This window comes from Pantherophis guttatus, chromosome 1 (genome assembly GCF_059756535.1).
Source record: "Pantherophis guttatus breed Tessera chromosome 1, ASM5975653v1, whole genome shotgun sequence".
In the NCBI taxonomy this organism is placed as follows: domain Eukaryota; kingdom Metazoa; phylum Chordata; class Lepidosauria; order Squamata; family Colubridae; genus Pantherophis; species Pantherophis guttatus.
In genome coordinates, this window is record NC_142063.1 from 172161923 (window position 1) to 172179694 (window position 17772).

General features: G+C 39.8%; 1 protein-coding gene across 3 annotated transcripts in view; it reads right to left on the reverse strand.

Annotated features, from left to right (window-relative positions):
* The window catches only part of NDUFS1 (NADH:ubiquinone oxidoreductase core subunit S1), a 45295-nt gene that overhangs the window by 14908 nt on the left and 12615 nt on the right, over positions 1-17772 (reverse strand). For 2 of the 3 annotated variants that reach the window (XM_087882139.1, XM_060688129.2), the window contains exons 3-9: positions 12119-12210; positions 6689-6796; positions 5601-5677; positions 5244-5325; positions 5022-5152; positions 3101-3286; positions 2360-2494 (exon numbers count right to left, since the gene is read on the reverse strand). In XM_087882139.1, coding sequence (XP_087738265.1) covers positions 2360-2494; positions 3101-3286; positions 5022-5152; positions 5244-5325; positions 5601-5677; positions 6689-6796; positions 12119-12210 — 811 coding nt within the window. Of the gene's footprint in view, positions 1-2359; positions 2495-3100; positions 3287-5021; positions 5153-5243; positions 5326-5600; positions 5678-6688; positions 6797-8573; positions 8694-12118; positions 12211-17772 lie in introns of those variants that run through there. The other variant, XM_087882140.1, reaches the window with a different exon arrangement.

Consider the following 17772-nt stretch of genomic DNA (forward strand, 5'->3'; position numbering starts at 1 on the left):
TGGAACTCTATTAAAAAAATAATCAGCCCATCAGTTTCAACCCTACAACAATAACTGCTGGAAATGCCATGATACATGGTGAATTTATAAGTATTGGAAATATATACATATCCTTTAGAGACCAAATTCAAAATGAAATCACATTTTTTATTTTTTATTAGGTACAATGTAAGAATACATTAAAAATACCATAATTTATTAAAGCACATCTTTACAGCTGCAAGAATATTGTTCGCACAACTCTGGAAAAAAGACATACCAGAATTTCAGCAATATTTGAGTATTTAAACTTGAAGAATACATAGCAATGGAGAAACTGACACTATAGACATAATAGAAGTTTAAGTTTAAACAGGGATAGCTTCCATATACAGCAAGGTATAAAGAAACATTTAAAATATGGTTTTTATACCTTATGCCAAAAAGTACAGCAAATTCATTGGGAGCACAAAGGGGGAAGTCAGAAATTAGTCTATATTTTGGGGAGGGTCTTCTTTTTCTTTTTTAATATTTATAATAAAAATACTGGGGATAATTTTAAAATTATACTTGTTATATCGTATCAAAACAATTTAATATACTTAATACCTTTTATCAATAGTAATAAGTATAGTAATAAATACTGAACTTCAGTAATTACTTGTTCATCCATAGGTAATATCTGTTTTTAAATACATCTTTCTTTTACATAAAATAAAGGGATTAAACTAAATTTAATGCATAACAATAGAGGTATTCCTCGATTTACAAGCATTTGTTTAGTGTTCAAAGTCACAAATGGCACTGAAAAAGTGACTTACGACCATTTTTTACACTTATGACCATTGCAGTATCTCCGTAGTCACATAATCAAATTTCGGATGCTTAACAACTGGCATGTATCGGATACACTGCAACTTACATGGTTGCAATGTCCCAAGATCATGTAATTACCTTTTATGAACTTCTAACAAGCAAAATCAATGGGGAAGCCAGATTCACTGAACAACTGTGTTACTAACTTAAGCATTGCAGTGATACATTTAAAAATGTGACAAGAAAGGTTATAAAATGGGGGGAAACCTCACTTACCAATGGAAAATTTGGGTTTAATTGTGGTCATAAGTTGAGGACTACTTATACAACAAGCAGAGTACTGTTGATTTACTTTTCAAAAGAGGAAAATAAACACATATTTCTATCTATTCTCATATCTATATCTGTATTAATAAATAAAGCTTACTTTTAAAAAACTGGCTCCAAAATCCAAGAGAGGCCTATAAAGTTAACTGGCATTGTAAAGAAAGCTTTCAATTAGAAAGTGGAAGACTTGCCTTAATGAAGAAAATAAAAAGGAATATAAACTCGGCAAAAGAAATGCAAAGTGACAATAAGGGAGGCCAAATAATAATAATGAGGATTTTTTACCAAAATTCTGAATACAGGTAATAAAAAGATTCTTGAAATATATCAGAAGCAGGAATCTAGCCAGGGAAGCTATTGGCCACATGGATGAAAAAGGAATCTTTTGCTAAGAGGAGAACAGGAAATTGCAGAGAATCTGAAATAATTCTTTGCTTCTGCCTTCATAGGAGAAAAATAGGGGAAGATCCCTAATCATGATCTCCTGTTTTCAGGGAAGAAATCAGCTGAACTGAGCTCAATAGGGATGAATAGAGAAGTGCTAAAAGCTTGAACATCAACCGATTACCAGGGCCTTATGGCATCTAAGGCCATTAAGGGTTATTAAGGAACTTAAAAGTTGAGACTGGGGAATCATCTAACTAAAATATGCAACATGTCTCCTATGATCAGCCTCAGTTATAGATATTTTATACTTTATCCTCTCTTTCTAATGTTACATCGTAATTTCCTTCTTTCCATAAACTATCCTTTCTAATCATTAAACCCATAAATCACAAGTTCATTTTCCTCTTTTTACAGCAAAAATCTATAAGGGATTTCCATTCACTAATATATATAGTTATTGATCTCTCTCTCTCTAATAAATAATTTTGCCATCTCTCCTATTTTGTTATCTTCACTAATGGTTTTTATTCATCTCTAGTCAAAATGCCAGTATAAGTGTAAAGCACCACAAAAAGATAATCTTAAAATTTTTCCAACTTAAAAATTGTTTTAAATATTTTACAAACAACCCTGTTGACCACAGTCAACTTCAAATAATTTCAATAAAACAGTAATGCATTATCTTTAATTAATAATACCTTTATGATCTGGATTATAGAAACCGATTTCCATGCACCCAGAAAGTGTCATTTTAGAAATAATTCTAAAACCCATTCAAACTTCCAGCACATATTATAAAAAATAAATATATATACATTTTTATGAGATGATAGTGAATTATAAAATATACCTTGTTTTATCAGAGATCCATTCCTCATTGATATCTTCATGTAATCTTGGCAAAATTCTCATTACTTCTCCAGTTCGTGTGCTTATCACAATATTGCTTCCTACTGCATCAAGAACATCAATAGACTCTGTCTTCCTAAAAGAAAGCACACAAACTAGTTGAGTAATTGCATTATTAATTTTTAATAATAGATCTTAAGTCATATGCTACTATGTTTGCAATAACCATGGTCACAGATCAGCAATATTGCCCGTGCCTGCCCTTGTTTTTCCATTGAAACTAACAGCCAGAAATGGGAACTATTCAAAGCATAGCTTTGCACAAGGCTGCCCTTTGTTTCATTACTGTCTCAATTCTCCTTTCTTTCTTCTCCCTCTTTCTTCTGGGCTGTATCCTAAGGAAATGGATACATCCTAACGAAATACTAAGTGATGAGTGTTTTACTTCCAAGAGGGTTCATGTAATATAACAGTAATATTATTAATGTCATCACATAGCATTAAGTATATATTGTTCTCAAAGAACTAATATTTAACCACTTTTCTCAGTTTAAAAAAAAACCTCCCTATATAATTCCTACTCAGTAAGAAATTGTTCTGTATTAGCTCATTTTTATTGGGATTTTTGCAATATTCAAAGAGGCTACAAGATTCAAAAATTAACCTTCTTATCTGGCATTTAATAAAAGACAGACACTATAAAATGTAACATAATCTTTCAAATATCAGCAAAGCTACATGCCTTGTTTCCCAGGGTCGAGCAGTAAAAGCATAAGGCTTGGAGGTAAGGGCACCCACTGGACAAATATCAATCACATTGCCTGATAATTCAGACATAAACATTTTTTCAATGTAAGTGCCAACTTGCATCTCATTTCCTCTTCCTGTGGTTCCTAAATCATCAACTCCTGCAATTTCACTTGCAAATCTGGTAAAGACAAGCATAAATAGATAAGGCACAGAAGGTTACCACAGATTGTATCAGTACCAGCTAATTTGATAGCTAGAAAAAGTTCACATTTCTACAGTCATTCATACTCTGCTTACAGCCAATCAAAGCCACTATAATGTGTTCTTTGTGATAATGCTTTTAAAAAATGTTCAGAAGTTTCAACTGGTATGAAACTTATGAATTTTACTGCTTTCCAAAAACTAAGCAATCAACATAACATCATTTCTATACTAGCTGTATTGATAATACTGGGTGTCTAGGCCTAGTTCAGAGTGCTGGTTGTGCATAGGTAGCCTATCCACACAAGTAGGAACTCTCCAGACTTTATAGCAAATCTATTATCAATCAGGCTCCTCATATGTAAATGAAGAACAAAGCTTATGAGGAAAATGAAGGAAAACTTCAATAATGGGATTCTTCCTCTTCTGTCAAATTTTCTGCACACTATTCAACATAAATCTGTTCTTGGGATCTGAAATGTAAAATAGAAAACAGACTTTTTTGTATAATGAAACAATCTTCCCATTGTTTTCTATGGCTATAACATTTGAAGTTCTTCAAATTTTATTTTGACAAACATGTAACATCAAAATGGAACTTATTTGAAGTATAGATGGGAAGTTCCAGATGAGAGTTTGGCTTCAACACTGCATTTCACTGTGAAGGTCATACATGTGGGAATTGGTCACAAAGTTACTTTTTCATCACTGTGGTAACTGCGAACCATCACTAATCTAAGCAGTTGCTAAATGAGGACTTCTGTATTTGATGATCATCACATAACATCTTTTTTTAGCTGAGGAACCCACTAATTTTTGAGTAGCATGCTAGGAGACAAGCTGCAAAATGTGTAAAAAATTAAAGTATATTCATCCAATACCATTAATATGATTAACACTTTATGTATTTAATTATTTCTCTTCTGCCATGGTAAAAATTACTGCATTGGGTAGCAACCTCTGCAGATGCTCCAAAACTGCTTCCAAAGCCTTTCGCTATAGTAGCAGTTTGCAGCATTCTATTCACAGCTACTAGTACTAGCTACTAGTACCAGAGCCTTCCCTGGAAATGAGCAGAGCTAAATTTTTAAAAAACGTTATTTGCATTTTGGCATGTTTTAAAAATATAATGTGTATTTTAAGCCTAGCATCCCTTTAAAATCCTGCAAATTCCCTAAGCATGGAAGCATTTTTTTTTCTTATTTGGTGAGGAATTAAGGGTTAGGAAGGGAGGATTAAGTCAGGAAGTTTAAACTCACACATTTAAAAAAATCCCTTGACTTTCAGAGCTGTTCCTAGCCCAGGGCCTGCTATATACAACTCTTTTTTTCTTCTCTACAAGTGGCATTTGATTAATAGCTATCCAATCAATAGTCCTAGGTAGCAATGCAACATGATGTTATAAGGACATATGAGTTAATAAACTTTGCAAGTGCTACTTGCACTTAATGTTATATCATTGTCAGCCAATGGTTCTAATAAGAATCATAACTGAATATAAAAAAGGATCAGAAACCTCACTATTCATCTGAACAAATGATCTTTCTTTCTTCATCTTCTTAGTCTGATCCGACTTTCCTGAAAACAAGTCTACTTATGCATTTGAATGTCTATGCCTGGTAAAACAATTTAATAATGTTATTACATACTGATATATGGGTTTTCCCTGATCACAAAGCATATTATAGTCTGTTGGTGTATCCAGCAGTTACCTGATGCAGCGAGTACATTGTATACACCGGGTCATGATAGTTTTTACAAGAGGACCAATATTCTTGTCTTCAACTGCACGTTTGCTTTCCAGAAATCTGCTCCTATCGCTGCCAAACATCATTGACTGATCCTAAAGATAATTAACAAAAGCAAACCAACTCATGTGGCTGAGAAACAGTTTTCTTCAAATAGTATTTTAAAAATATCCTAGGGAATAATACCTGAAGGTCGCATTCCCCTCCTTGATCACAAATGGGACAGTCCAATGGATGGTTAGCCAACAAAAACTCCATTACACCTTCCCTGTTGCAGATCCATGTTTAAAAACAAAAAGGATTTCAATAAGATAGTTAATACTAAAATATTGGAAAATTATATGAAATACAAATAAATTTATTTACTATTGCTAACAACAGTATACCCCCTCCTCTTAAAAATTGAATTTTCTTTTTTTAATGGAGAATGAAAAAATGGGAGAAATCCAATTCTCTGAAATTATTCTAATATATTAAGAATATACAAGGACAGCCCTTTCATGTAAGCAAGCAGAGAACTGCTTGCAGTAAGAGGTAGCTTACCTTGCTTTCCTGGACTTCTCAGAATTTGTCAGAATGTTCCAACCCTTCATGACTGGCATGGCACAAGCAGCAACCGGCTGCAACCATTACAAGGATATTTCACTAATGTATCTGTGAACATACTGTATATGCTTACACAATGTCAATAATTTAACATACTGGTGCTTTACAGCCAATATTCTGTATAACTCCACTGTGCTATTAGATTTGAGTATTGTTGAACATTCTGGTCATCCGCTCTTCAAAGAAACTTTGTAAAGTCTCAAGAGCTTTAAAAATAGTAACCAAAGTATTGAAGGAATCTGGTATATTTCCTTTCTGACCAAATTTTTTTTTAAAATGCAGCACAAAAAGATTTTTAGTTGAACTAAGTATACCAGAATAAAGTAGGAAGGACTATTGTCGAGAAACTGGATAGTCTCATTCCCATAACATTAAAACTGAAGATTGCCCGTGTAATGGATAGCTATAAATAAAAAACAAAATGCACAATTAAACAAAGTCTGCTGACAAAAAAGGCTTTACAATCCGATATTAAAGTCAAATATATATGAGAGCAGGTCTATCAGTGGTTATACAATGATTAACCAAAACTGTCACATCAAAAAGCAAAATGCAGGAAAAGTGGGAACAACAAAAGCAGTGATAGCAATGGCTTTTTTGCTTTGTTTATGGCCTTTCTAAAATCATCTGATTTTGGTCAGTAAGAAGCAATGCCAGGGAAACCTACAACAGCCTGATGTTTTGCAAGTAAGGAAAGAGAGGATTTGGAACTTTGCTACTGGCTGTTAATTCTAATCATACACTACACAAATTTTTTTTGTATTCTGTACATCTCATAATTCTCTTGAGAGTCTTTCTTTACATGGGAACTGGGTTTTCTCAATCATCATAATAAATTAAAGACCCATTACAACTTTAGAAGTAATTTAAGCAAACATGTATGGTTAAATTTTTGTGAATACATTCCAGAAAAACTCAACATTTAACATATCAAAAAGCAACTGCTAGTGACAGATGTATCAAAAATTCTATACCTCAAACTTTTTGAACACATCAATTTCAAGAAAATATGTTAATATAAATACCTTGGGGGCTTTCTCTATCTCCACAAGACACATCCTGCAATTTCCAGCCACAGACAATCTGTCATGATAGCAAAAGCGAGGAATTTGCATTCCAACCTTTTCACAGGCCTAGAGATGAAACAAAATGAGAGAATGTCAAGATGTAAGTTGTATTTGTATGTTTTTCTACAAAAAACAACATTCCTAAATGTAGTTTTTTTTCTTTGCTTTCATTTTTGCAGTTGGCTTGCATAAATTCAAACTTCTATCAAAAATACAACTATAACAGAAAAAGTTACAGTAGACACTAGTCTAAACTTTAGAATGTACCTTCCAGACCAGAGTAGGCTTTTATACTGCTGTCCTCACAATAGATATTAATATCAAATAATTGTCAAATGATTCAAAGGGCAGATTGTGCAAAAAGACAGAAGAAATAGTACATCATATATTTAGTTTGTGCAAAATCGCAAACTTACTACAAACAATAACACAGTTGCCAAATGATTCACTGGAACATCTGTCAAAATTATCATGTGCCAATAACGAAAAATTGGGAACAGGGAGTTAAAAACGTAGTTGAAAGTGAGCAAGTTAAAATACTGAGGGACTTCTGAATATAAACTAATAAAGTCTCAGCTTATATCCCACCAGTTTTCACTGTGGTTGAAAAGAAGAAAGTGTGGATAATTCATGTACCAATACCAGGAGATAGTAGAATAAAATCAAACAATTGGAGAAGATCACAAAGTATCAAAATCAGAAAATTTAAGTTGAAATATTACAGCAAAACTGACCATGATGGTCCCAGTTGTTATCTGTATACTGGGTAGCATATCAAAAAATATTGGTCAGCACTTTAAAAATCTGCACTTTAACAAAATTTCCATCGCCTTTTGTCAACTGTCATATTATTTTTTCAATACTAAGAGTTCTATACAATACACAGAAACAAAAATGTTGTTTAAGATGATAGCATTGTATGAACATCTGGGTTCATTCAAAATGTCAGACTATAGAAATAAATGTTCAATCAGGATTTATATGAAATTTGCATTCTCTCTCTCTCTCTCTCTCTCTCTCTGTGTGTGTGTGTGTGTGTGTGTGTGTGTGTGTGTGTGTGTGTGTATAAAGAAATTTGCTGCTTGGCATTATTGCCAAGAAAACTACATGACAGTATAGATGTTGTGGTCTGCCAGGAGCCTGCGGAGCTGGCAGCGGAGTTGGACAGAGAGGAGGCTGGGGAGGAACATGGGCCAGTCCGGGAGTCTGTGGAAGGCTCAGACGAGGGCTCTGCATCAGAGGCAGAAATGGGGCCAGGGCCATCTGGGAGTTATGCACGGACTCTGGAGCCTCCGGAGTTGGACATCAGAGAGGCAGGGGAACAGGAGGAGCCTGTTCCTAGTGCGCGCATGCGCAGAGCTACCAGAAGGCAAGAACAGTTAAAACTAAAGGGACTCGGGAGTAAGGCCTGGAGATGACTGGCCCCTCCCATAAGCCTTAAAGGCTTAAAAGAGGAGCATAAGGCTTAAAAGAGGAGCAAAGACATGTGGGCCCTTTGCAGGAAAGCAGCATTGTTAATTCTGTTCCCAGTCGGCATCTCTGTCTGATTCTGGATTCTGGACTTCTTGGCTTTGCCAAGTAGGTCTTTGGCAGCGTGTTAAGGGAGATAAAGGTGGGTGATTATCCCGAAGGATTTCTCCCGAAGGATTTTTTGCAACTAATTGGGACTCAGCTATGAATGAACGTAATTCACAACTGTTGCAATAAAAGAGGGTTTTGGGACTACTCGTGTGTTTTAATGATTCAGGAAGCCTAGATCACAACAATAGATGAAGTCACCAGATTGCTTGGCTTGACTGAAAGGGGAGTTTATTTTTTGTTGTTCTCTTCCCTCGATTCTCACCTAAGTTCAGAGAAGAGATGCAATTGTAGATGGCACTGTATAATATTCCCCTCCTGCAGATCAGCCATGGATGAAGCTGCTTTATCTCTGTTGCTGTATTAAAGCAATTGTGCTTTCTCCTTATTTGTAGAAGTGACAAAACAAAAATAAAAACTACAAATAAAGAATAATTGAAAATAAAATTTGCAAAAAGTTTAAAAGAAGAATATGAGACAAAGAAAAAGAGAAACTAGTATGTTAAAAATAAAATAGCAACTCAGCTCATGAATGTTGCTGAATGTTTAAATGCAACAGGTTTATTTTTGAACATCAAAAACTCCTCAAAATATATGCAGAAAAGAGTCGTTACTACTACCCTTCATAGATACATACATGAAAAATGTTGAAGTCAAAGTTAATTTACAAACATTTTTAACTTCTAATAATTCTCTATATCAAGAAATACATTTTTTGCAGAATATGCCTATCCATTTAAAAATTATAAAACATTTTTTCACTATAAAATTCATTTTATTCTCTCATACAAGTTAAAGTTTAAAATGATGTGCCAATTCACATGCATATTAAATCATAATTTATAATTCACTCAACATGGTAAAACAGAACCAAGAATTCACTTATGTTAGCACAATATGTAAATCCAGCAACATCAAACTATTGTTTGAATCACAAGGACCAAGTTTTAAAACAATAGATATTCTTTCCTATGTGTCTTCCGATAATTATACCATATATTATGTTTCATTAATATTAAAGCTACACATTGGTTTGGAATAATTAAATGGCATAAATAAAAACCTGTTTGAAATATGCTTTAGAAATACTGGCTGATGATCTAAAGGTATTATAAACAAGCATATTTACTTTGTACTAAATTAACTATCTAATTAACATAAGTTTATTGAAAGACCAGAGGGTAGCACAATAATTGTGCAGTATCAAGTAATTTTTCCCACTAGATTAATACAGATTAATCTCTTATGCAGAGATACTCCTAAATGATGCTAAGAGGAAATAAGTAAATAAAAACTACCAATTCCAGATTTATAGTACCATCTGTTAGGATGTTAGGAGCCCCACACCTTTCTTTAAAAAGCCTATAGTTTTTCAAGGTAATTATAGTAAAATAACACTTAACATTTGCCTCCTTTACAATAAAAATGAACGGTGAAAGTCACAGTTGCCTAGGCATAGTTATTTCCTGAAAATGGAACAATTTAAAGAGAAAAAAGTATTCCTTGATATCATTTACTTACTGTTTTCATTTAAAAATAATTTTAGTTTTCTCTTAGTAACCTTATCTAAAACTTTTTAGTGTTATGGAATATTTGACAGGCAGATCACTTAAGAGCAAAAGGCAAGAACTGTCAATGTTGAAAGTTAAGCAGGGGCAGACCAACTAGATGGGGACTACAGAAAATATCTCATTGGAAAGTTGGGAAATATCCCAAAAAAGGCAACTCTTCTGTATTGTTGGCAAAATACCATTTCCATACTGTGCTATTAACAACAAAAGAATGAAATAAATGAAGATGTCCATGACATCATCAAGAACCAAGCTCAGCTTGAAGTTTTAATTTTAACCTACTTTAATAAAATGGACCACTATAAAAGAATATTAATTTTAACTGAATCAGTAACTTTCATCTTACACTAACTTGAAACAAGACAATTCTATGGACAATGCAAAATAACTTACTAATGATTACATAAACACAATTTGTACTTGAAACAAACTGATTGCTACAAGTAATCTTGTCATATAGGCTAATCCTTTCAACCTGGAAGAGCCTTGGTGCCTCCGACACAAACGCAAAAAAAAATTTTTTTTTTAATAAACACATTCTATAACAAAGGATTTTAGTTGGGTGTGTCAGAAACTGAAACAGGATCTCAACAGAGCAAAAGTAAATGATACTATTTAAAAGAAATAGTGGGACATTTTCACTTCTCTAGTACATTTTATCAGCAATCTGAAGCTGGTGATCCTTGAGCAAAAAAATAACAGGTTCTGAAATAATGATGAAATATCTGAGCTGAAATTTATTTGGAGGTTCAACACTATTTTTACCACTAATGTCTTGTGGGTCAATCGATCCCTGAATGGAAAAAGGCCGAGACCCCTATAGAAGTTTGGTCACTCAGTCTCTTCCCTTTGCCCACTTCTCACCAGGTCATTTTTCACTAATTCTCCCTTGGGAAAATTCCTGTAAATTTGTTTTTTAAAAAATATATATTGCACTTCTTTTAAATTGTTTCAATTGCTTGTAAACTGTTTTGGAAGGACTGTTATCCTAAAAATATATATTTGTAATAAATAATATTGTAATATAAATAATTGTAATTAAAAATTATATTCTATTTCTATATTCTATTATATATCTATTTCATAGAGACAAAAGGTTCTTATCATGTTACATGTGTTAAATCAATTGAGTAATTCAAAAGTCTTTATTATGCTCAACTGTTGTAAAACAGAACAATCTGTAAGTAATTATCTCCTTAACTTTAATTTATTTAATTTTCTCTCTCACTTTTTACTATCTTCTCTCCTCACTCTTCCTTCTCACCCAATTATAAGACTGAGAGCCAGTTTGGTGTAGGGTTTAAGGTATTGGCCTACAAACCAGGAGACGGAGTTCTAGTTCCACCTGAGACAAGAAAACCGGTGGGTGACTTTGAACTAATCACTCTCTTTCAGTCCAATTCATCTCAGGGAGTGTTTATGGGGAAAAAAGGAGGAGGGTGGAGTATTGGTATGTTTGCCATCCAACCCTATAATCGGGGATAATATTTCATCGCTGCTAGCCAGCTGATGCAAAGCTAGTTTGCCCACTATGGTGATAAAAAATAGATTTTTAGATAGATTTTTACTCCAAAAGCATTTTATTAAAATAAATTTGATAAAAATCAAAAAAATCTGATTTAAATTTTAAAAATCCGATTTAAATTTTAAAAATCCTATCTTTTTTGTTTTTAAAAAAATATTGATTTTTATCTACCGATTGTATACTTCCCTAGCTATGTATATCAAACGCAAAAAAAAAAAAAAACAACCCAAGAACAACCCAAGAGCCTTGGTAGTACAGTGGTCTAAGGCACCCTGTTATTAAGCTGGTTATTAAGACCGGTTGCCTGCAATTACTGCAGGTTCGAATCTCGCCAAGGCTCAAGGTTGACTCAGCCTTCCATCCTTTCTAAGGTAGGTAAATTGAGGACCCAGTTTGTGGGGGCAATAAGCTGACTTTGTATAAATATACAAAAGGATGAAGGCTATTGCTGAGCACATTGTAAGCCGCCCTGAGTCTCCGGAGAAGGGCGGCATATAAATCAAAATTAAAAAAAAACAAAAAACAAGTATTTATTTCATCAATCCAGAGAGGTGAACTGTAATACACCAAAGCGTGGTATCATAAATCTTGGTAAGGGTTGTGTGTGTGTGTGTGTGTGTGTGTGTGTGTGTGTGTGTGCAACATTTAAAAGAATGGAAAATAAAACAATACAAATATTTACATGGGGTTATGCAAAGCATAAATTCATTCTACCTGAAGTACTGTGGTTCCTGGAGGCACCAAAACAGAATGGCCATCAACAAAAACTTCTATCAGGTTGCTAGCTGCTGTAGAAGTGGTGCGTACTTGAATAAAACAGAATTTGATAATTATTTAATGCAATAATTAATAATCAATTACATCTTTTAAGTATGCATTATTATGTATCATTTATTTTATTTCAATACATTTGTATGGCCATCCATTTCAAAAGCAGCAATTCTAAGTGACTAACCATTTTAAAGTCACAATAAAAACCATAACCATAACAGCCATCTAATTGTCACCCATTCCAACCTCCTGAGTTTCATATCTGAGACAACAGCCATGTTTTTAAGGCTTTAAAACTCTGAACTACTAGCACAGTTAGTGCCAGCTAGATTTTAGTGTGAGGGGAATGGTGTACCAGAGGACAGCTACTGTAATAGAAGAAGCCTACGTTAAGAGCTTCTCTAGACCAGTGGTCCCCAACCCCCGGTCCGCGGACCGGTGCCGGGCCGTGGAGTACCTGGCACCGGGCCGCGCAGCGGCCGGGGGACATGAACGCTGCAGCGCACGGCCCAGGAGCCTTTGCGCTGCAGCGTTCATGTCCCCCGACCGCTTTTGCGCACTGGGCCGTGCGCAAAAGCTCCTGGGCCGTGGCCCCACCCCTCCGGGCGCTCAGCGGGCCGCGGCGTTAAAAAGGTTGGGGACCACTGCTCTAGACAACAGTCTCTGATCGATGGAACTCAGAGTATGCCCCTCCTGCCTGATTTAATGGGATGAGTAGAGATGATGGTTGTAAGATATCTCAGATATCTCATCCCAACCTACCTGGGCTTTATAGATAAAAATCAGTACTCTTAATTGCACCCAAAAGCAAATTGAGACCCAGTGCAGTTCACAAAGATGTGACATGGACATAATGAGATAATTGCCTGTGCTGCCACATTCTAGACCAATTGAAGTTTCCAGATGATTTTCAAAATCATTCCTGTGTAGTGTTACACAGTAGGCGACCAAGTTATAAGTGATTGTGAGCACTGCCTCCTGATTTAGGAAAAATAGGCATACAACTTGTAACTGCAAAAACGAATGTTGTCTTACCTGAACGTCCATTTTCGGAGCGCTGCAGATACACTCCATAGCTGGGTAAGATCCTCTTCTCTGACAGCAACTGAGAGAACTTTTTTTAAATCCATTACTCCTGCTCTGTGCCCTAGCCACACCTCCCTTTACCCATACAACCCCAGTCTTGAACGAAGGAGCAGCACAGGTAACTGGTCAACACAACTTTATTAAACAACAACAACACCAACCACAAGCAACCAAGCAACCCAGCAGGAAGCCCAACAATGGGAGGGAATGGAGTGTATCCGCAGCACTCCGAAAATGGACGTTCAGGTAAGACAACGTCCGTTTTCCAGAGCGCTGCGTCTCCACTCCATAGCTGGGACATACCCAAGCCTAAACCCCCGGGGCGGGGGGGCTGCCTGCATCCAGAAGGCTCGGACACCACACTCTGTAACACTCGTCTGCCAAAAGACGCCTCAGCCGAGGCGTAAGCGTCAATTTTGTAATGTCTAATAAATGGCGACAAGGAAGTCCAAGTAGCCGCTCGACATATGTCCAAAACAGTGGCTTGAGTCGCCCATGCCGCAGACGTAGCTGCACTCCTTGTGGAGTGAGGAAGAATTAGCGCCGGAGGCGGGCATGCTTGACATTCATATGCAGTCGAAATGCAGGCCTTGATCCAGCGACCCACCGTAGCCGATGACACCTTCTGACCCATGGACGCCAGATGAAAGGAAACCAAAAGAGCTTCCGTCTTACGAAAAGACGCCATCCGCCGGATATAACGTCGCAGAGCCCTGCGCATGTCCAGGGTGTGCCAGAGGACTTCCCGGTGATGTCTAGGCGACGGGCAGAAATCAGGCAAAACAATCTCCTGCGACCAATGAAACCAGCAGTTCACTTTCGGCGTGAAGGGCGGATCCAGTCTAAGCACAACAGTGTTAGCATGGAAGATACACAGGTCCTTCCTGACGGAAAGAGCCGCCAACTCGGAAATCCTCCTGGCCGAAGTGATAGCCAGAAGAAAGGCAACCTTAAAGGAAAGAAACTTTAATGAGATGGAGCCAATGGGTTCAAACGGGGAAACCGTGAGGGCCTGCAAAACAAGGGGCAGGTCCCAGGAAGGGTACCAATGCACTACAGGCGGCCTCAAATTCGTAGCACCATGGAGAAACCCCCGCACCCAAGGATGGTGAGACAGCGACTGGTAGGGGGGGGACAAGATAGAACTGTGGAGAGCGCAGCGACCTGCCTCTTCAATGTAGCCAGAGCCAAACCTCTGTCCAACCCCGACTGGAGAAAATCAAGGATGTCCTGGACCGCTGCCGAAGTCGGGTCCACATGACGCCCCGAACACCATCTGCAGAACGCCTTCCAAGACGCCTCATAGATCCGAGTCGTGGATGGCCGCTGAGCTGCCTGAATGGTCCCGATCACGTCATCCAACAGTCTTCCTTTCCTTAGGATGACCCTTTCAAATGCCACACGGCCAACTGGAGCCATTGAGGCTCTGGATGGATGATGGCCCCTTGACAGAGGGAAATCCGGTGAGCTGGAATCAGCCAAGGACTGCTCACCGAGAACCCCACCAGATCGGCGAACCAGGGTCTGCGAGGCCAGTTGGGGGCCACCAACAAAAGTTCCGCCCCTTCCGCCACCATCTTCCGGATAACTCAAGGGATCAAACTGACTAGGGGAAAGGCATACAACAGTCCTGTCGGCCACCAACACCGTAGGGCGTCTGTGTCCTCCGCTTGTGGCGTTGGGTACCTGGACATAAACCGAGGAAGTTGAGGTTGGCGGGGCTGGCGAACAGATAGATCACCGGATCCCCGAACTGGAGCGACAATTCCCAAAATAGCCGTGGGTGCAGCTGCCATTCTGCCGGGTCTATTCGCTCCCTGCTCAGCCAGTCCGCCTGAACATTTTCCGAGCCGGATATGTGATCCGCCCTCACCGATAACAGGTGGCGTTCCGCCCAGCGGAATAGTTTCTCCGACTCAAGCATCAGAGTGTGAGACTTCGTGCCCTCTTCTCGATTTACGTGCGCCTTGGCGGATGTGCTGTCCGTGAGGACCAGGAGATGCCGCCCGTGAACTGTCGCCAAGAAATGAAGAAGGGCCAGGCGAATCGCCCACAGTTCGAGGAGATTGGTGCTGTGTAGTCTCTCCAACTGTGACCACCTCCCTTGAGCAACCTGGTCACCCAGGTGGGCCCCCCAACCATGAAGGCTGGCGTCGGTAGACAACACGATCCTGTCCTGATCCAGAAAGTGACAGCCTTTCTTGAGTGCTGGCGACTTCCACCAACGAAGGGACAGCCTCACCTGGGGAGGAACGAACACCGGCCTGGCCGAACTGGAGTCCCCCCGCCCTGGAAAGGCAGAAGAAACCATTGAAGCGGGCAAGAGTGTCTCCGCGCCCAAGGAATAATGTGGAAACAGGAGACCAGCTTCCCCAGCAGCTGAGAAAGCATCCTTAGCGGAACCGACCTCTGGGCCAGAACCTGGTCGAGCAAACTTCTGATGTCCCACACCCTCTCGGGAGACAGAAAGACTTGTCCCTTGGCCGAGTCTATCACAGACCCCAGATGTAGAATGGAAGTGTCCAGAACAAACCAACTCTTGTCCAGATTTATGGTGAACCCGTGCGCCCGGAAGGCTGATAGTACGAGTTCCATGTCACGTGCTGCCTGCTCCCGGGACGGCGAGAGAACCAGGATATCGTCCAAGTAGCATAAGAGTCTCACCGGGATCGGCTTGAGGGTAGCGGCCACCGCAGCTACCAGCTTGGTGAAAGTTCTGGGTGCTGAGGAGAGTCCAAATGGCATGGCACAGTATTGATAATGCTTGCCCGCATACTCGAACCGTAGAAAACTGCGATGGGAGAGATGAACCGGCACATGAAGGTAAGCCTCCCGCAAATCCACTGACTGCATGAGGTCCCCTTGCCGAATGGAGGAGAGAATTGAACGAAGCGAGTGCATTTTGAACTGGCGGTAGCGGACCGCCTGGTTCAAATCTTTCAAGTTGAGGATCACTCTGACGCCCCCTGAACTTTTGGGGTCCAGGATCGAGTAAAACCCCATCCGCAACCGGTCCACAGGAACTGGCTCGATCGCCCTGATATCTAACAAATGACTTATCTCCGCCGCCATGAGGGAACGAAGTTCAACCAAGCGCGGTACGAGACACCTGACGAAACGACTTGGGGGAAGATCTACGAATTCGATCAAAAGTCTTTCGGACACTGTGCGTTGCACCCACGCGTCCGATGTTGACGCTGCCCACTGATGGTGAAAAGCCTGCAGACAACCGCCAATGGGACCGGGCGGCAGTGAGTCATTTGCCTCGGCGATAGGGCCTGGCGCCCGAGCCACGAAAGGGACGCTTCGAAGAGGATTGCTGTCTGCTACGATCTCTGAACCTTTGTCTGTCCGAGGGACGATCAGAAACGTGAAATGGTTGACAATAGGAAGAGGACCCGCCGGCCCCCGAATAAGGCTGAAAGGGCTGTCGTTGAGAATAAGGGGCATAGCGTCTCTCCTGCCTACGAAAGGCCGAAGGAAGAACCTTTCGCTTATCTTTGTCTTCAACCAGAATAGGGTCCATGGCAGTACCGAAGAGGTTGGGCGACTTGTATGGCGCTGCAGCAAGTTTCCATTTCGTCTTTACGTCCACTTTCCAAGGACGCAGCCAAAAAAGTCGCCGAGCTGTGATGAAAGAAGCCAAGGCCCGCGAGGCGAACTTAACTGAGTTAAGCGATGCATCAGCCGAGTATTCCATGGCTGCAATAATTTTGTTAACGTCCTGGTGCAGACGCATTTCCTCAGGAGGAAGGCGTTCCTGCAGCTGGCACAGCCAAATCAGTGAGGCGCGATTGAAGAAAGACATGGCCGTCGCGGTTCTGATGGCCCAAGAAATTGCTTGGTGTGCTTTTCGAAGGGCAAGTTCCGTGCGCCTATCTTCCGCTTTCAGACCTTCCAGGGAGTCCGAGGACATCACCGACTGGGAAGTGAGACCCGCCATAGGGCCATCCACTGATGGTAAGTCCAAAAGCGCTTCCAACTCAGGAGCAGGACAGTAAAGTTTCTTGTCCTGGTTGTTGGGTGTAATGGAAGACCCTGGTTGACCCCAAGGCGCCTGAAGGACATCCAAGAAAAGTTGGGGACAGGGAATAAAGTCCTTCTCCTGTTTAATTTGCTTAAACAAGGCATCATGGGGTCCAGCCTCAGAAACGGAGGTCGAGGTCTGCGCACCCACTGAACCTAAATTCGTTATCAAGCGCGCCTTGTGAAGTAGAGACTTGAATAGCGCAGGCCTAAAAAGTCCCGTAAAGGCCGGGGAATCTGGCAATAACCCCTCGTCCTCCGAAAATTCGAGATCTTCAGGACAGTCCTCTTCCTGGCCCGAGACATCAGAGGAATCTGAGTCCCGCCGGGGAGGGGAATGGGCCCAGCGCCCAGAAGAAGTTGAAGCCGAGGCGTGAGCAGGCGGAGAAGGAGCCCCTTGAGCCACCTGCTGCGCACCGGCAGCCATGATCGAAGCCAACGCCGTGGAGAACATGGCTTGGAAGTCCATGTGGGCACCAGGAACA